Raw genomic sequence first — 15,840 nt, 5'->3', positions numbered from 1 at the left:
AACTGTAAAGCTAAATGATTAAACTTTCCTTTTTGATACATTTTGAGATGGCACCAGAAAAATACTTTGCAACTTATTTTGCCAGTTTTAAACATTTAATTTATTTAATTGTTTCTAAATATTTCTGTTGTGAAATATAGCATAGATACAGAAAAATACAAAAAAATATGGAGCTTAGTGAATTTTTCTGAAGTGAAATTCTGTATTTTTCTCTATATTAAAAATAATGGTTATCCCTTGACATCATGGGAGTTCACCAGTCTGTCTAAATTTAATAGATGGCATTTTATGGGAATAAGCCATTCTATAGTTAAACATTAGTTAAAAATGCATCATTTTGGGGAGGAAATGCCTATAATGTTACTGGGTTGCTATACGGTGGGAACGCAGTGCTTAGGTTATAGGTAAGATATATTTCATGTTCCACTTCACATGACAGGAATGTGTGGATTGGAGACCAACTGATATTAGGCGAAGCTTGATCCATTGCAAGTGATGATGCAGTCAGAATTCTGTATATTTGTTAATACTTTTCTGATTTACTCTTTTATGGAAAGGTATATCTGCTATGAAATATAGACTGAGATTTCTGTAAAGCCATGTGCAAATAGACTTAACTAATATCTGAATTAAATCATTTCAGCTTTTTTAATTTAATGAGTTATAGGAAATCTATATGTGTTATGGCATTTTATCTGTGTAATGGTAGATATTACCATGACTTCGTGTAAAGATGTCACCTTTGTGGGCTGTTTATGGAATTTTCTCAGACTAGGCACTGAGAGACGACATTGAAGGCCACGTAGTTAAATTTTCCTGTTAAGAATGATTTAAATCACATTTTTAATTATCCAGTATAATTATTCTACCAAGTGACTTCCATAGAATTTGTTTCACTCATTCATTAATTCATTTAGCCATGTGTAAATATTTACTGAGACCATAATATGTGTCAAAGCTGCAAATAAAGAGGTGGGAATAATAGGAAGTTGGGAGCTGTTTGTAAGCAATGACCTTCAGTGTGGTGTGCTCCCGCTTTGACATAGGTATGCCCTGGTGCTTGGGTGCACAGGAGTATTAGGGAAGGATTCCAAGAGTCCAGAAGAATAAGAGTTGATCGGGAGATACATAGATAAGGACATCTTAGGGAGAGGGAATGATGATTAAGGTAGGAAGAGAGTATGGGATATGCTGGCAAGTATTAGTGGTTTGGGGTGGCAGGATTAAGGATAGGACGTGTGAGGGTGTTGAGCAACAGATCTAGAAAGGAAGGAAGGCAGGGGCCCATGAATTAATTCTTGTAATTCATTTTAGTTACAACGACTTCATAAAAAAAATTCTTAAATCGGGCGCCTGGGTGGCTCAGTTGGTTGAGCGACTGCCTTCGGCTCAGGTCATGATCCTGGAGTCCCGGGATCGAGTCCCGCATCGGGCTCCCTGCTCGGCAGGGAGTCTGCTTCTCCCTCTGACCCTCTTCCCTCTCGTACTCTCTATCTCTCATTCTCTCTCTCTCAAATAAATAAATAAAATCTTTAAAAAAAAAATTCTTAAATCTACCATAGTGCTTTTTCTTCCAATACCTCCAGAAGTTCATAATTTTGTATCTAGGGAGTTAATGCTGTACGGTAGTGTGAGGTGCAGTCTCTTTGAAAAGATTGCTGTTCTGGGCTTCAGGCCTGAGGAAGCCTCAGCATTTCCAGCTATCTGGTAAGGGTGAGATAATAGAGGTTTTGTTTTTATAGTTTCATGTTCCTTTATTGCTACTGTTATTCATTAGGTGATTTGGTTTCAGTTGTGAGTCTTGCCAAAAATCTGTGCTGAAAGTAGGGGCATGTACAGGTTTATCATGATTGTAATTGTGTTACAGGTGGCTGATGTTTCATAAACCCTTCTCTGTTTTAAATGGAAACTTTGGTTTTTCCTCTCTCAGCTTTTGCAAATTACTGATTCATGTCATACATGCTGTGCTTGGTGTTCAGGGAGTTGGCTTTCTCGCATCTTTGTGTGGTGGTGATGAGTATAGGCAAAGCATGGTCTTTATAATTTGGTGTAGCACGTTTTCTTGAACACATGCTATTTGCAAGGTTGAAAAGCACCTTTACTAAAGACAGTCTCCAAAGTCTGTTCTGCAGTGATGTAACTAAAGCTATTCCAGGACCAGTGACTGTTAATGACATCTGTAGTAACTTTGTGTAGTTTGTTCATGTTTATAAAAGTATCAGGTTAGGGCGCCTGGATGGCTCAGTCTGTTGAGCGTCTACCTTTGGCTCTGGTCGTGGTCTCAGGGTCCTGGGATCGAGTGCCGCGTCCGGCTCTCTGCTCATCGGGGAGCTTGTTTCTCCCTCTCCCTCTGTCTGCCACTCTCCCGGCTTGTGTGCTTTCTGTCAAATAAATAAAAATAAAAATAAAAATAAATCTTTATAAAAATATTAGTTCAGAGTGCCCAAGTATAATAACTTCTCCATATACTGTGGTAAGAGACAGTACTTTAAAAAGCATGGGGGAAAAAAGCAAAAATAAAAGCATGGGGGCAAGCCCTCAAGAAGCTTATAGTTTACATAATGCAGTTTATTATGGTTAATGTATCAGACTTTTTTCTGGTACTTTGTTATTATGCAGAGGGTTACACTCTATAGTTAGACCCAAATTCAGATCCAGGACTGCCACTTGGTAGCTATGAGATCTCAACCTCTTTAAGTTTCTCAAGGAATAGTAATATTACCATAGGATGGTAGTAAGGATACTCTATAGTTAGACCCAAATTCAGATCCAGGACTGCCACTTGGTAGCTATGAGATCTCAACCTCTTTAAGTTTCTCAAGGAATAGTAATATTACCATAGGATGGTAGTAAGGATAAAATACAGAAATGCACGTAAAGAAGTTACTAGAATGCTGGCACAGAGTAAGAACTCACCATTAGCTGTTTTAGATTTTCTTATTATCCTGTGATTTTCTTTTTTAATTGTAGGAGTAGGGATAATAATGTTTTTCTTAAATTCATTAAACAATTATTAAATGGCTACTATGTGCTAATCACTTTTGGGGAAATGAAAGTAGTTGAAACTATATAACTCATAGCTCAAAAGAACTTATGGCTTTTGAATAAAAATAAAAAATAAGCAAATATTTATATTGGATTACTAAATTCCAGGCGTTCTTCAATTTTTATAACTATGTGCTCTAAGGTAGTTACTGTTGATTTCATCATTTCGCAGATAAGGGAACTTTAGGGAGAAGATACGTGATTTACTCAAGATCTTTCAGCCAGTGAGGGATGGAAAACCAGCTCTCACAAGTAAGCTGTTGGATTCTGAGACCACAGTCTTTCATCAGTGCACTGTCCTGCCTACAGAAACAAGACGGGCACATGGGAAAGATTCAGGGCCTGTATAAGTGTCAGTGTAATGGGTCCAGATGGTAAGAGGTGTAAGAGTTAGGAGAGGAATCAGTAAAGGCTGGAATGTTCAGGGAGTGCAGTTTCCCTTATCCTTGTCAACACCTGTTGTTTCCTGTGTTGTTAATTTTAGCCATCCTGACAGGTGTGAGATGGTATCTCATTGTGGCTTGGATTTGTATTTCCTTGATGTTGAGTGATGTTGAGCATCTTTTCGTGTATCTGTTAGCCATCTGGATGTCTTCTTTGGAAAAATGTCTTCATGTCTTCTGCCCATTTCTTAACTGGGTTATTTGTTTTCTGGGTGTTGAGTTTGGTAAGTTCTTAGTAGATTTTGGATACTAACCCTTTATCAATGTCATTTGCAAATATCTTCTCCCATTCTTTAGCTGCCTTTTAGTTTTGTTGATTGTTTCCTTCACTGTGCAGAAGCTTTTTATCTTGATGAAGTCCTAATAGTTCTTTTTTGCTTTTGTTTCCCTTGCCTGTGGTGATGTGTCTAATAAGAAGTTGGTACAGCCAAGGTCAGAGAGGTTGCTGCCTGTGTTCTCCTCTAGGATTTTGATGGTTTCCTGTCTCACACTAAAGTCTTTTATCCATTTTGAATTTATTTTTGTGTATGGTTTAAAAAAGTGGACCAGTTTCAGGGCACTTGGGTGGCTCAGTTGGTTAAGTATCTGCCTTCGGCTTAGCCCATGGTCTCAGGGTCCTGGGACCCAGCACTGTGTCCGGCTCCCTGCCTAGCAGGGTGTCTGCTTCTCCCTCTTCCTCTGCTCTTTCCCTCTCATCCTCTCCCTGCTGCTCTCCCTGCCTGAGCTCTCTCTCCAGCTTTCTTTTGACATCCATTAACATGATAGGTGGTTCTCCATCTCCTCACTTTCAATTTGCAGGTGTCTTTAAAAAATGAGTCTCTTGGGCGCCTGGGTGGCTCAGTTGGTTAAGCGACTGCCTTCGGCTCAGGTCATGATCCTGGAGTCCCGGGATTGAGTCCCGCATCGGGCTCCCTGCTCAGCAGGGAGTCTGCTTCTCCCTCTGACCCTCTTCCCTCTCGTGCTCTCTATCTCTCATTCTCTCTCTCTCAAATAAATAAAAAAAAATCCAAAAAAAAAATGAGTCTCTTGTAGGCAGCATATAGATAGATCTGTTTTTTTATCTGTTGAGATCCCATTGTTAAGTAATCTGTACACCGAATGTGGAGCTTGAACTCAACCCCACGATCAAGAGTCACATTCTCCATTAACTGAGCCAGCCAGGCGCCCCACCAGCAGACCATTATTATACCTCACAAATGTAACAGTATTTCCTTAAAATCATCTAATTCATATTTAAATTTCCCAGTTTATTTTATTTTTTAAAAGATTATTTATTTATTTGACAGAGACAAAGCGAGAGAAGGAACACAAGCAGGGGGAGTGGGAGAGGAAGAAGCAGGCTTCCTGCTGAGCAGGGAGCCGGACCTGGGGCTCGATCCTAGGACTCTGGGATCATGACCCAAGTTGATGGCAGATGTTTAACGACTGAGCCACCCAGGCACCCCTCCCAGTTTGTTTTAAAGATAGGTTTTTATAGCTGATTTGGTGAAGTAATGTTGGATAAGGCTATTCCACCCCCAGCACAGAACTGAGGCAGGGCTTGATCTTAGAACTGTGAGATCATGACCTGGTCTGAAATCAGGAGTACTACGTTTAACCAACTAAGTCACCCAGGTGCCCCTCCTGAGTGTTTGTTAACAGTCCTTGCACCATTCTCTTTCTTTCTCTTCTTGTTGTCGATTAGCTTGTTTTATTGTCGTTGATTACTTTTTTTATTGATGATTCATTGGAAACTTGACTGATGCTTCCTTGAAGTCTTTAATTCCTTTCGCTATTTTCCTATTTCTTGTAAACTGATAAGTCAGATCTAGAATCTTGATTAAATTCAGGTTTTTTGTTTTTTAAAATCAACCATATCCTATAGGTGTGGTTAGTACTTCTGTTTGCATTACAGGAGGAGGCATATTTCTGGATTATTCACAGGATTTAGATAGTGTCAACCTGATAATGTTCATTATAAAGTTCCTCATCATCCTTTCACTTTATTTTGCAAATTTTTTTAGCATCCATTAATTATGCATTATTGCCTAGATTCATTGTTTCATTAGAGGTTGCACAATGGTGGTTTTCTAATTTTATCATTCTTTTTATGTTTATGAACTAAAATTGTTCTAAAAATCAAGAAAAAAAAACCTTACCCTCATCATTCATTTGGTTACCCTGCAATATTTGGTATAAGCTGGTCAAAACATGTTTGATTTACTTCCCCATTCTTTATCAATTTTCAAAATAGTGAGTTGGTCTTAGCAATCTCCAGTGGTGATCAGTAAACAATTTATTTGTTTCTTTTTATTATTTTTAAGTCACTCATTTGTATATATTTGATATGTTTCAGTCCATGGATGTCATGAGTGTTTTTGATGCTCAGAAATGCTTCAGGTTGACTTTTGTCTCTTTTGATGTGATACTTTCATTCTTTCAGTAAATGGGATTTAAATCTTGACTTAATTAACTTCAGTGCCCATGTTCTTCCCACTGTTATTGTTGTGCTTTCTTGAAGGAAGCTCTCAAGGAAGTCTTCAAGGAGCAGTTGAGGGGTACATTTTTTGGAATAGGGGTTTGATTCCAGGAGTGTCAACATTTGTATGAACATAGTTCTTTGTGGTACAAAGGCCTAGGCAATGCAGTAATAGGACAAGTAAAGGAAATTAGGACAGAAACATAGCACAAAGGCCCTTGCCAGCTGGGTTGAGGGATTTGGTGTTTTTAATTCTCAGGTGGTGGGTCATGAGACTATAAGTTCATGACATTTTGTACATGAGATTGATAAATTTTTTTTTTAAGATTTTATTTATTTGACAGAAAGCAAGAGAGGGAACATAAGCAGGGGGAGTGGGAGATGGAGAAGCAGGCTTCCTGCAGAGCAGGGAGCCCGATGCGGGGCTCAATCCCTGGACCCCGGGATCATGACCTGAGCCGAAGGCAGATGCTTAACGACTGAGCTACCCAGGCATCTGAGATTGATAAATTAAAAAAAAAAAAAGATTTAGAGAGTGAGAGTGCACATATGGAGGGGGGAGGGGTTAGAGGGAGAGGGAGAGAAGCTCAAGCAGACTCCTCGCTGAGCATGGAGCCTGACAGAGGGCTTGATCTGATGACCCTGAGATCATGATCTGAGCAGAAATCAAGAGTTGGATAGATGCTCAACCAACTGAGCCACCCAGGCGCCCAGATAGAAAATTATGTTTGAAAGAAGGCCCTCTTGACTGCTGTTTTCATTGGAGTTTGCAGAGAAGAACTCAGCCAAAGAAGCCAATATTATTTTATTTTATTATTTTATTATTTTTTTATTTAAGTAAAATCTGTAAACAATCACTTGAGCGGTTGTTTACTGAATTTCTTAGAAACCTCTAATCTTTAAATCTTTCATTTTTCACATGTGATATACTTTTGTTGAATTTGAGTTAGTGCTGTGTGTGTATTTGTATATATATATATATAAAATGCATGTAATGATAAGTGTTTTTAAGTAATTTATTTCTGGTGGCTTAATCTTTAATTAGCCACCTTATTATTGGCTATATTGAAATCCAAAGACTAATTATGGATTGGTGGGCTTTATCATATTTTAGTATAAGATTTGGCTAATTTTCTGTTTCACTGAGTTTTACTTAATAATTTCTAGGGCCCCATGGTTATGAATGTGCTTCAGTTTCATAATGCCTCCTGCTATGGCAGACATCCTTGACATCTGGGCAGTGGATTCACAGTTAGCATCTGATGGCTCCATACCTGTGGATTTCCTTTTGCCCACTGGGATTTATATTCAGTTGGAGGTTCCTCGGGAAGCTACCATTTCCTATATTAAACAGGTATGTTAATAGGTGGAATTTTTATAAATGTAGCTTACTTACTGTATCACTTAGGGGAAGATGTTATTGTATTACAGAAAATTTTATTAATGTAAGTCATACAGTCAATTTGAGGGAAAATGAACCTTTAGGTCCCTATATTTTAAAGATTTTGATATATGCTTTGTCTTTTGTAGATGTATAAAAGGTAATTCTCACTCTCACTTTTAATCCATATGTGATACCTGAAATTAAGAAAAATTATGTTAGTTTGAAATGTTCATTCAGGTGGTTTAAAGGAATTTGACATTGTCAAAGTTCTGAGTTAAAATCTTTTTAAATACTGTCTTTGAACTTGTCATACTTTTCCTGTATGTGATTTTTGGTTGGTTTTCTCTTGTCTCCTTTTCCTTCCTCTTCTTCCCTCCATACCCCCACTACTTTTCATGGGGATTATGTGAAAGAAGAGCTTTCCCCCCAGTAGTGAATAACATGCCCTCCTTTGGAAGCACATTCTTTTTTTTTTTTTTTTTTAAGTTTTAATTTAAATTCCAGTTAGTTAATGCACAGTGTAATATTAGTTTCAGGTGTACAATATAGTGATTCAACAGTTGCATACAACACCCTGTGCTCATCACTACGAGTGCACTGTGCACTCCTTAATCCCCATCACCTATTTCACCCATTTCCCCCAACCACCTCCCTTCTAGTAACTATCAGTTTGGAAGCAACTACTTTTACATAATAAGACTTGCCTGTTTTGTTGGATTATTTTTTCACATGAATTGGTGAGTGGTATTGATTTGTGAGTACTATGAAATGTAAATGAAATTATTTTGCTAAACTTTCTCTTTAATGTTTTCCAAATAGCTGAACCCAATATGAAAATCAGGGGATATGATATTTTTAAGAAAAAGTATTTATGACAAGCCATTTTAAATTTCTTGACTTTGGACAGCCTCTTAACTCTTTTCCAAGCTGCTTCTTCTGGGAGACATGAGAATTCTAAAACTGCATGATCCCTGAAGTAGAAAGAAAAAAATAGAAAATTATTTTAGGTATCCCAAGGTTCAGAGAGTACTTATTTTTATAGTTACCAGTGACAAGAATGGATGTCTGTGGCTGCACCTGAAGCTGGATTAACCATTCATGCCCTCCATTCTTTTAATTGTAAAACATACACAACGTGAAGTTTACCATAAGAATAATTTTTTAGGTGCATAATTCTGTGGTATTAAATACTTTCACAGTATTGCCCAACCATCAGCCCTATACAGAAACACAAATTCCGTTCTCATTAAATAATAAACTTTCTTCTCCAAGTCCCTGTGGTAGTCACTATTCTAGTTTCTGTCTCTAGGAATTTGTCTATTCCAGCTACCTTATAAAAGTGGAATCAAACAATAGTTGTCCTTTTGTGTCTGACTTACTTTACCTACCGTAATATTTTAAAGGTCATCCATATTGTAATATGAATCCAAATTTCATTCCTTTTGAAGACTTAGTAATATTCCATTGTTAGGATATACTCCATTTTGTCTATTGTTCATCTCTTGATAGATATTTTGGTTGTATCAGTCTTTTGGTTATTGTGAATAATTCTACTATGAACATTGGTGTACAGGTATCTGTTTGAGTCCCTGCTTTCAATTTTTTTGGGTATATGTCTGCTTCTTCTGACAGGGCAGTGTTAATTAATGAAGATAACCCTGGTGAATAGAAAAGAATGCAGGAAAAATAATATAAATTTTGTAAGGGGGTAATGGTACATACTTTGAATTTTCTATTTTTTTCTAATTAGAAGTTATTTATGTTCATAAGAATGGTAAATATGGACATCTTCATAGATACTCACTTTTAAAAAAATTGAAGTAGAGTTGACATATAATATTATATTACTTTCAGGTGTACAAACTAGTGATTCAACAGTTATATACATTATGAAATGTTCACCATGATACGTGTAGTTACCATCTGTCACTATATGAAGTTGTTCCAATATTGTTGACTGTATTCTTTCTGCTGTACTTTTCATCTCTATGATTTATTTATTTTATAAATGGTATTTTGACCTCTTAATCCCCTTCACCTGTTTCACCTTTCCCCCATCCTCCTCCCCTCTGGCAACCACTAGTTTATTCTTTGTATTTATTAGTTTCTGTTTTGTTTTGTTTTGTTTTTTAAATTCTACATATAAGTGAAATCATATAGTATTTGTCTTTCTCTGACTTTTTTACTTAACATAAGACTAGGGTTTTGTTTTTTTTTTTTGTATTTGTAAATGGCATTGTTTTCATTTCTCTGTTAGTGTATGGAAACAATAGGTTTTTATATATTTTGTATTCTGCAACTTTATGGAATTCATTTAATATTTTTTTGTGGAATCTTTAGGGTATTTTTTTGTGGAATCTTTAGGGTTTTTTATATACAGTATCCTGTCTTCTGCAAATAGTGACAATTTTACTTCTTCCTTAACAATTTGGATGCTTTTTCTTTTTGTCTGATTGCTGTGACTGGGTCTTCTAGTACTATATGTTGAATAAAGGTATGGAGAGTAGACATTTTTGTCTTGTTCCTGATCTTAGAGCAAAAGCTTTCAGCTTTTCACCATAAGTATGTTAGCCATGGGTTTGTCATATATGGCTTTAATATGTTGAGGTATATTTTCTCTGTTTCCAACTTTTTGAGAGTTTTTATCATGAACAAATTTAGAATTTGTCAAATGCTTTTTCTGCATCTACTGAGATAATTAGATGGTTTTTATCTTTCATTTTGTAAATGGTAGTATATCATGTTGATTGATTTGTGGATAATGAACCATCTTTGCATCCCTGAAATATTTCCCGCCTGATTGTGGTAAATGATCCTTTTAATGTCTTGTTCAATTTGCATTGCTAATATTTTGTTGAATTTTTTGCACCTATGTTCATTGGGCATACCGGTATGTGATTTTCTTTTTTTTGTAGTGTCTTTGTCTGGTTTTGGTATCAGAGTAATGCCTTGTAGAATGAATTTGGAAGCATTCCTTCCTCTTCTTTTTTTTGGATAAGTTTGAAAAGGATTGAAGGGTGCCTGCGTGGCTCAGTCAGTTAAGTTTCTGACTCTTGGGGCACCTGGGTGGCTCAGTTGTTAAGCATCTGCCTTCGGCTCAGGTCATGATCCCAGGGTGTGAGGTTGGGCCCTGCACTCATCTCTCTCCCTCTCCCTGTGCTTCTTTTCTCACTTGCAGGCTCGTGTGCGCATTCTCTATCAAATAAATAAATGAAATCTTTGAAAAAAAAGAAAAGGATATTCTTTTTTTTTTCCCCTGGAGAGGGAGAATGGGGCAGGGGCAGAGGGAGAGAGTCTTAGGCAGGTTCAGTGCCCAGCAAGGAGCCTGTAGCAGGGCTTGATCTCACGACCCTGAGATCACGACCTGAGCCGAAATCAAGAGTTGGATGCTGACTGAGCCACTCAGGCACCCTGATAGTCATTCTTTTTTTTTTTTTTTTTTAAGATTTTATTTATTTATTTGAGAGAGAAAGAATGAGACAGAGAGCATGAGAGGGGGGAGGGTCAGAGGGAGAAGCAGACTACCTGCTGAGCAGGGAGCCTGATGCGGGACTCGATATTGTGACTCCAGGATCATGACCTGAGCTGAAGGCAGACACTTAACCAACTGAGCGACCCAGGCACCCCCGATATTCATTCTATTCATTCTTTTTTGAATGTTTGGTGGAATTCACCAATGCAGCCATCTGGTTCTAGACTTTTTTTATTTTTTTAAGATTTTATTTATTTATTTATTTATTTGAGAGAGAGAGAGAGAGAGAGAGAGAGAGAGAGTGAGAGAACACAAGCAAGGGGGAGTGGCAGAGGGAGAGGGAGAAGCAGGCTCCTGCCGAGCAGGGCGCCTGATGGGGGTTGGAGGGGCTTCAGTCCCAGGACCCTGGGATCATGACCTAAGCCCAAGGCAGATGCTTAGCCTACTGAGCCACCCACGTGCCCCTAGATTTTTTTTTTGTTGCGAGTTTTTTCATTACTGATTCAGTTTCATTATTGTAATCAGTCTGTTCAGAGTATCTGCTTCTTTCTGATTCAGTCTTGAAAGATTGTATGTTTCCAGGAATTTATCTATTTCTTTTGGTTTTCTAGTTTGTTGGCATATAATTTTTTAAAGTAGTCTCTTAAAATCTTTTGTATTTCTGTGGTGTCAGTTGTAACTTCTCTTTCATTTCTGATTTTGAGTCCTCTCTTAATGAGTCTGGCAGATACTCAATAATTTTGTTTATTTAAGTGCATTTTTTTGTGCATTACATTATTACTTAGAAAAAAATGGGTTAATACTACATGTATTCTCTTGTAAGTTTGTATTTAAAAAAAACCTTATTATATCTTGGACAACTTTCCATGTTACCATGTATTTTTATTTTCACAAATTTGTAATACTTTATAATTGATTTAGCCAGTTTTTTATTGCTAAACATTTAACTTGTCCTATGTTTGTGAGTTTTATAAAGAGTGCTGCAGTGAGTATCCTTGTAGATGTATCTTTGTATACTTGAACAAGTTTTTCTCTTCCACAAAGTGTCTTATTTTTTTTCCTGCAGATATTATGGAAGCAAGTTCACAATTACCCAATGTTTAACCTCCTTATGGAAATTGACTCCTATATGTTTGCATGTGTGAATCAAACTGCTGTATATGAGGAACTTGAAGATGAAACAAGAAGACTCTGTGATGTCAGACCTTTTCTTCCAGTTCTCAAATTAGTGACAAGAAGTTGTGACCCAGGGGAAAAATTAGACTCAAAAATTGGAGTCCTTATAGGAAAAGGTAACTTAAAAACTTTTTGGTATGAATTCTTTACATATTTGTTGTTGTATGTATAAACATGTAGTAAGTATGATCAAAGGCATTGCTTTGTAGAGTGTGACTCAAGGACCAATACTTGTTTGTAAATTGATAGCCAGTCTGAGATAATGTAAGTGTAAAAATTGAGAGTAAATGTTTATAAATTCTTGTAGCAATGTGATAACCCCTGGGACACTATGGTAATATGTTTTGTATGTCTTTTTCTAGTGACTTACTTTTATTTGCCAAAGTGTTTTTTTGGCAGATTGGAAAGAAAAAAGTTGTCCCTTTGTCTCAGATAGTTTGAGAAGCCCTTTTCTAAGAGATACGTCCTCCATTTCTTTTGAACTGCTTCTATACTATATACACAACTTACTTATTTTTTAATTTTATTTTATTACATTAGTCACCATACAATACATCATTAGTTTTTGATGTAGTGATCCACGATATACACACAATTTATATACAACTCTCTATACCAAGACTTTAAACTGAATGAAAAATTTCTATAAATAACCCACATTATTGACAATTTTACTCCTTAGCTAAAATTGTCTTTAAGTAGAGATTTTTTTTTTTTAAGATTTTATTTATTTATTTGACAGAGAAAGACACAGTGAGAGAGGGAACACAAGTAGGGGGAGTGGGAGAGGGAGAAGCAGGCTTCCCACGGAGCAGAGAGCCCAATGTGGGGCTTGATCCCAGGACCCTTTCCTGGGATCATGACCTGAGCTGAAGGCAGACGCTTAACGACTGAGCCACTCAGGCGCCCCAGTAGAGGTATTTTTGTAGGGAGTCAAGATATATTAATTCCAGGGAGAATTGTGAGTAACAAAATGTGGTAGAGGCTCTCTTGCTGTAATAATGTTAGGTGTCACAGGGGCCAATGGTATATCAATATTCTGCTTTAGACAAGGTACTAGAATTAAGTACTATAAGAGGTTAACTGCAGAGGACACTTGACGTTTGTTTATTTATTTTGAAGTATCAGGTTTGTATTGTTGTTTTCATTTTTATTTTATTTTTTAAGAGACTTGACATTTAAATACAAAACCAAACAATCCACTGGAGGTTTTTGGATTTGGATTGGCCTCTTGTATTGATTAAATTCACTCTTATAAAATAATATAGTAGCATTTCATTTAGTATTATAAGTATCTTCAAGATAACCTAGTATCATCCCCTCTAAGAACCATGTCCTGTAAGATTGCATTCTTTGATCTTGACCTATAGTTATTCGGGCTAACTAATGATTACAAATGTAGGGCTACATTCTTCCCTCTGAGTATTTAGAACAGAACCTTGTTGATTTACTGAATGACAGCCTAGTATGTATTTCTCTTTTCTTTTCTTTTTTTTTAAGTAGGGTCCATGCTGGGCCTGCCAGTGCTAGGTTTGAACTCACAACCCTGAGATCAAGACCTGAGCTGAGATTAAGAGTCAGACACCTAACAGACTGAGCCACTCAGGTACCCAGACAGCCTAGTATTTAAAAAGGTTTGATTACTTCAGAGGATAGCTAGTTTGCTTTAGGCAGTAATTTTTTACCCCTTCAATAGTTTGTAATTACTTAAAATACAAGATTTTTTCTTTCTTTTTTTTTTGCTTTTTTAAATTTTTAAATTTTTTTTTTTAAGTAATCTCCACACCCTGTGTGGGGCTTGAACTCACAACCCTGAGATCAAGAGTCACATGCTCCACTGACTGAGCCATCCAGGAGCACCCACAATTTTCTTACATATTAATGGCCTCACTAGAAAGCATTCCTTTCCATTTGCTAGAACTCCAAAGATTTTTTTGATAAATTTTAAATTCTCCATTACAAAAAGTCTCTCCTTTGTTTGAATTGAAGAATATATGGAAAAGTAAAAAAGAATAATCAATCACTTACAGTCTTATTGAAGACAAGAATATCTACTGATATTGAGATATAGTTCTTTCCAAGTGGCTTTGTATGTGTGTATGAAATATATAGCTTTTATGTTTCCCTGCTGATGGAAGGAAGTAGACCAGAACCGCACTGATTGTTAAATATTTGATAACCCAAAAGGTTAGCACCACAGAGAGAGCCTAACTTTTGTCAGGATATAGGTGTCTTTTTGAGATGTACCATGTTTTCAAAACTTAGATCACTGTACTGTCTTCTAGTTGTGATCTTCAAAAAATATGAGCTCATTAGCCACTGTTATCTCTACATGAGCTTGGCAGATTTAGCAAATAAAAATATACTAGATGCAAATATGGGATATACTTAATGATAAAAATCATTCATTGTTTATCTAAAATTCAAATAGAATTGGGCATGCTGTTTTTTTTATTTGGCAACCCAGGGTAAAGTCTTACCTTGCCACAGTGCAGGGGTCATATGTATATACATATATATAAATTGAATTTTTCTTTCTATAAGCAGTGTGACCATACTTCATCTGTATCATAAAGTTTATTATATAAAAATTTTTAATGCAGTGTGCCCTGCACTTTGGATGATCAAGATGCAAGCTGTGTTTTATATTAAATTGAACAGTTAATGGGGCACCTGGGTGGCTTAGTTGGTTAAGCATCTGCCTTCGGCTCAGGTCATGATCCCAGGGTCCTGGGATCAAGCCCCACATTGGACTCCCTGCTCAGCGGGGAGCCTGCTTCTCCCTCTCCCACTGCAGCTCTCCATGCTTGTGCTTGCTCTCTCTCTCTGTCAAATAAATAAATAAATAAAATCTTAAAAAAAAATAAATCGAACAGTTTATAAATTCTAAACTATAAATTGTACTTTAGATTTTCAGCGCATCTAGAAAACCTGGTGTTAATGATCATATACACAGATTCAAGTGTTAACATTCATTTAGGAAGTTGAGTAAGTCTGTTTTAATATTTTAGAATGAATTTTCACTTTAATTACCTAACAAGTCAGTTTTTGCAGTTGCTAATTTGTATGTGATGACTACAACCAGGACTTGGTGAGATCATGCCTCTTGGTAAAACAATAAACAGTTATTTCAATTTAACTTCAGGAACAAGTTTGCTGCCTCCTCCTCTCCAGAGAAAACAATAGAACCTTTACAAATGTAACTGCCCTAGTGGGTCTAAAAATACCTTTTCCTGAATGATGATGTGTCTGATCATTTTATTTTTTATGTTTATTCTAAATAATTATATGCAGAGCTTCTGTTCGACTTCTGATTATTTTCCGTAGTGAAGGTCACCCCTTCAAATACCCATTAGTAAATCTTGATCAGAGAATTTTGTCAACATCCTGAAAAAAAAAAATTGGAAAACTCCCTATTTTTTACCTAACCTATATAAAGTTGTGGTATACTTTAAAGTGAAGGAAATATAGAGTCTGCAGGATTTTAACACTATCTTTAATGTGAAGAAATTATTCACTCAATACCTTTTTTTAAAGATGTTATTTATTTATTTATTTAATTCAGAGAGAGAGAGAGAGAGAGAGAGAGAGAGAGAGAGAAAGAGCACACAAGCAAGGGAAGTGGCAGGGAGAGGAAGAAGCAGGCTCCCTGCTGGGAGTCAGATGTGGGGCTCAATCCCAGGACCCGGGGACCATGACCTGAGCCGAAGGCAGATGGGTAACCAACTGAACCATCCAGGTGCCCCCACTCAGTACTTTTTTTATGTGAAAAAATTATATTTGGGGCGCCTGGTTGCTCAGTTAGTTAAACATCTCACTCTTGATCTCAGCTCAGGTCTTGATCCTCAGGGTTGTGAGTTCA

At 36.7% G+C, this 15,840-nt stretch overlaps 1 protein-coding gene across 10 annotated transcripts in view; it reads left to right on the top strand.

Annotated features, from left to right (window-relative positions):
• PIK3CB (phosphatidylinositol-4,5-bisphosphate 3-kinase catalytic subunit beta) overlaps nucleotides 1–15,840 on the top strand; it is a 196,767-nt gene that overhangs the window by 76,757 nt on the left and 104,170 nt on the right. For 9 of the 10 annotated variants that reach the window (XM_027584438.1, XM_027584437.2, XM_027584433.1 and 6 more), the window contains 2 exons: nucleotides 7,114–7,300; nucleotides 11,869–12,094. In XM_027584438.1, the coding sequence (XP_027440239.1) occupies nucleotides 7,130–7,300; nucleotides 11,869–12,094 (397 nt within the window). In that variant the 5' untranslated portion in view covers nucleotides 7,114–7,129. Of the gene's footprint in view, nucleotides 1–3,223; nucleotides 3,298–7,113; nucleotides 7,301–11,868; nucleotides 12,095–15,840 lie in introns of those variants that run through there. The other variant, XM_027584436.1, reaches the window with a different exon arrangement.

The sequence above is a fragment of the Zalophus californianus genome, chromosome 1 (genome assembly GCF_009762305.2).
Source record: "Zalophus californianus isolate mZalCal1 chromosome 1, mZalCal1.pri.v2, whole genome shotgun sequence".
Classification (NCBI taxonomy): domain Eukaryota; kingdom Metazoa; phylum Chordata; class Mammalia; order Carnivora; family Otariidae; genus Zalophus; species Zalophus californianus.
This window is presented reverse-complemented; position numbering and strand designations above follow the sequence as displayed.